Source organism: Asparagus officinalis, chromosome 1 (assembly GCF_001876935.1).
Source record: "Asparagus officinalis chromosome 1, Aspof.V1, whole genome shotgun sequence".
Classification (NCBI taxonomy): domain Eukaryota; kingdom Viridiplantae; phylum Streptophyta; class Magnoliopsida; order Asparagales; family Asparagaceae; genus Asparagus; species Asparagus officinalis.
Genome location: NC_033794.1, coordinates 18,965,070 through 18,969,469, shown reverse-complemented (window position 1 = coordinate 18,969,469; position 4,400 = coordinate 18,965,070). Strand labels below are relative to the sequence as shown.

Here is a 4,400-nt window from a genome sequence, read left to right as displayed (position 1 = left end):
TCCTTATGGAAGGGCTTGCAGTTGCCATAGAGCAGAACATTTTAACATTTTTTTCCTCATTAGATTTGTAGTTCTTTACTTTGTCCAGTGTTTGATGTTTTTGCATTGGTCTTGTTGTGGTGACTTTTTTTGTCTTTTTTTACCATTATGGCTACGTTGTTGGATGTAAACATCAGTAGCTACTTCGTATAATGCTTAGGGTAATTCCAAGAAATCCCATTTATCTATTCCTTGTTTTTTCAAAAGTTAAAAAAGGCAAAAGGCCCCTCTATGTGACTAATATAGCTTAAACTTGATTTTGTAATAGAGATTGATCTTTAGATTTTTGTACAAATGTTTGCACTTGGGTACACGTATATAAAAGACGTTTGTCCTTTAAATTTCACAGACTTCGGACAAAAGAGATCTAATCTTCTGTCTGGACGTTTGAAGCGCCAAGCTTTAGTTAAAGAAAACCGACAACTTTTATCCATGATCATCCGCAAGGGGGTTTGTATTGAATTTTTTTTTTTTGGCAAGGAGATTTATATATGAGAAAGATTGTGGAGTTTTAAGAAAAAAGGGTTTTTGCAATTTACCGTTGTGCATTATACATCACAACTTTGACATGTCCATTATAAAAGCCATCCTGAGTGACTTAACCTGCAGATTTGCTCAGGATATTTCTAGTCGCCATTGTGTATGTGCAATTTACCATGTACACAGCGTAAGTAGTGCCTCCTACAAAATACAGTAGGAAAACAACATTTGTACTCAAAATAAACACAATTATTAAATTGAATAAAATTATAATATCGTCAAAATAATCCACCAAATTATAATGTAATTAATTGGCACTGCGTCACATACATAACTACTTGCTCGAAGAATGCAGAGAAGCCTCTTTCCTCTGAAAAGAAATAATAACTTGTATATTTGAAAATGTAATAAGTTCCAACACTTTCTGCCTACATAGTTTGCACGGGGGAATCATATAAATTTGAATTTTACATGCAACATAAAAATCTTGTACACAACAAAACTCTCCAGCATTGAATTTTACATGCAACATAAAAATCTTGTACACAACAAAACTCTCCAGCAACCAAAGGAATATACGACGAGAATAACGTGTAAAGAAAAATAAATAGAATTCACATCAAACTACTGCACTCATTGTAAAGACTAATGCTGGATCCTTCAATGTATCATATTCTCTGGGCTTTGTACGGTTGGTTTTCCTCTGCATTCCATGAAGGATCCAATGCTGGAAGTTGGTAATCATCAGGTTTAAGAGCAACAGCAAAATCAGGCAGTGCCGGTGTTTTCTCTAAGATCCTGCACAAATCACTAATCTAACGTTCATATAAAGTAACAGTACTTCAATGAAAGGAATCAAAATATAATATCATAATAATGGAATTGTTTGTAAACAAGAGAGTGGAAGAAGGCTCTAGTTTTAAGTTCCAGAAGGGAGAGAGAGGAACATTAGGAAAGAAATTCCATTAATGATTCTCTGTAGAAAATTATACATGAAATAGCGGATGAAGACACCTGGCCTAGCACATATGTTGTTACGCAAATCAATATCAACTATTGATGCACTCAGAATGCCTATGAGTGTTGCATTGATAACTGACAGTGATGTGTGTATCAAGATTTGTGCAAGGTCAGATGTCTTACATCTCTTAATCTACAAGTATGATTTTCCATAGAAGGCCCTCTATAGAATTTCATTTTTCTCCTAGAAAATCGATTTGTTTCTTTAAACAGTCAAATGTTTTACCGTTCATGATTGTACAGGTCTTTGTTGATGTGAACCTTGCTTGAAGCATCTTTGGGGATTTTCTCAGAAAGATACTTCATTGACCCCCAGAGGGGTGGATTCCTGCAAAGAGATACACAGTTACAGGGAATCCGGAGTATAATATAATAATAAATTTGATTGCCCCCCACCAAACCAACATGAATGATGCAGGTTGATTTACAGCAGGTGTTTTTTTTGGGGTTGGGAGGGGGTGAATGCCAAAACCACATTATCCAAAACCGCATTAGTTCGGGTTGAAGAGGGAAGGATTGATATGCAGCAAGAAAATGCCAAAACCACATTATCCAACAAGAGTTTGATATCAACATGAGAGTATTCCATGGCTGCTGCCTATAGCTTTAATGGTGCACTACGTGAATAATGAACATCGGATCAGTGTATTCATCTAGTGAGCTTCCTGTATTGTTATATTCCAATGATCATTACTCACTTGGAGCGCCGTTAATAGTATAGGCACGGAGCACTGAATACTTCATCAACATAGTCAATTATGAGTCTGCAAGAAGCATTTGGGATCATCACAAGCAGCTATTATGCAAATCAACACTGTTGGTAAGCAACTTTCAGCAGAAAGATGCATAAAGACATTAACTGACAATAAGGCATCTCCATTGATTTATCAAGAATACCTGTTTTTGCTTTAAGAGAATAAATCAAGAAAATGGTAGTCCCGAGAAAATGCACTTTGGTTTTAGCAGCATGGAGACTGAAATAGCTTCAACAGAAACATTTGTGCTTCATGAATCATAACCAATATAATGTTGTAGACTATTTTCTGATCACAAAAAAATGGACCTCTGTACATACAAGTGCTGAAAAACTGACCAAATCTATTTGATCACTTAAGAACAATATTTTTTGCATCCTAAGTTATCCATTAAACTTTAGAATGTGAAGGCAAGTAGAAAAAAAGATAAAAATAAATTCATCAAGGGTAAAAAAGACCAAAACATACCTCGATGTAGGAGGCATGGAGTTGAAAGCTTCGCATGATTTTTTGCTTTCTTTAAGAAACTCCTCTGCTGCTTGCAATGCGGCAACCGCCATTCCATGGGATCTTTCTGTATTCCCCTCATCAAGGATCATGCCATGATAATAATAGGCAGCAGCCTTTCGAAAAAAAGAAAGATACACGTTCAGTGAAAAAAGAATTGGTTACTGGTGAAAAGAGGAAGGAAACTGAGATGACATGATATCATTACTTAGAAACTCAGGAATAGAAGGTAAAAGTTTCAGCACACAATTCTTAAAATTTTCACATGTAAAGTTTCATCTTAGTTATTCAACCTCATCTTCTTTCAGTCACCTCCGTGCATTGTAGACAAGCATGTAAGCAAGTTTTTCTTGACAATAGATGCCCATTAATTAGTAATACATAAAAGAGCAGCCCCCACAATCCCACAATCACATGCCTGAATATTGGTCAATCAATCATATTTATGTGAGAAATGCTCAAGCAATGATTAATCACTTGTAAGAATTTACGGCAAACATACATATAATAGCAGCATTAACAACTATATTTTTATGAACGAAAAAGGCTCATGCTAGTTTTAAACAAAAAAATTAACATACCTTAGCCTCGACATATTTCCATTTAATAAAAGCCCGATGTTTTTCTGCCCAACCATCGGAGATAGGAAGCCTTGTGATGCTATCTTGTGCCTGCCAGAGTTAAAATGGGCTGTGATCATTTGTTTGCATAACAACAAAATTACAAATAATCAATATTAAGATATGGCATCTTCAAAAGTTCGATAAGATGAGCATGACAGGAGGACAATTTCACTCAACATTCAATAGATACCACAAACACAAGAATATAAATAAGGGAGACATCACTCCTACCTGTTGCCAGCACTTAAACATCTCACATGCCAATCTTCTTTTCACTGCTAATGTGGCCTTTGGACTGTCAATTGCCATCCCAAGTTGAATATCAATGCCCTACGGAAATTAATGAATGAAACAAGTATCAGTGCTATAGAACTTTTAACAGATTGGTGACCAACTTTATCACTGAAAAAAGAAAATACTGCTCATCAGTAGATCAGCCCAGCTGAAAGAGAGAAGTATTGATAAATAAAAAAAAGAACACTGAAGAATCATAAGCTCAATGGAACCTTAATGGCCAAATACCAGCCAACATAAATATCAGCAAGACAAAGTGACATGCTGTAGAACCTTAACGTCTTCAGATAGATAGGCCTATCCTTTTAATACAGTTTTAGATCATGGAACCAAGAAGAAAACTTCATTTTAATGGTAAAGGATAATATCTTCGTAACAGCTTGGGGGGAAAAGATTAGCTAATTCTAGGATGATCTTATGAATTGTAAAGGATTTATATTCATAACAAGGGCTTCTATCCAATGAATAAAGTGTACCTGCCCCAATGCCTGCATGCAAAAAGCTTGCAGTTTTCCTTCTTGTAAATCTATTGGAAGAACCTCCCTACAGATCATCATATTAGAGAAAGAGGTAAGACATTTGGAAACTCCAAATCGAGTGAAGAAACACCATTGATGTAATAGTAATGTGATTTTCGTCAGAAATCATGTTGAATGAAAAACCAAACATGATCATCACTATA

At 35.5% G+C, this 4,400-nt stretch overlaps 1 protein-coding gene across 4 annotated transcripts in view; it reads right to left on the bottom strand.

The window, feature by feature from the left end:
* Positions 1,032 to 4,400, bottom strand: part of LOC109820215 — a 6,029-nt gene continuing 2,660 nt past the window's right edge. For all 4 annotated transcript variants that reach the window (XM_020386349.1, XM_020386324.1, XM_020386333.1 and 1 more), the window contains exons 7-12: positions 4,195 to 4,261; positions 3,656 to 3,754; positions 3,383 to 3,472; positions 2,763 to 2,917; positions 1,766 to 1,867; positions 1,032 to 1,317 (exon numbers count right to left, since the gene is read on the bottom strand). In XM_020386349.1, coding sequence (XP_020241938.1) covers positions 1,188 to 1,317; positions 1,766 to 1,867; positions 2,763 to 2,917; positions 3,383 to 3,472; positions 3,656 to 3,754; positions 4,195 to 4,261 — 643 coding nt within the window. In that variant the 3' untranslated portion in view covers positions 1,032 to 1,187. The remainder of the gene's footprint in view (positions 1,318 to 1,765; positions 1,868 to 2,762; positions 2,918 to 3,382; positions 3,473 to 3,655; positions 3,755 to 4,194; positions 4,262 to 4,400) is intronic.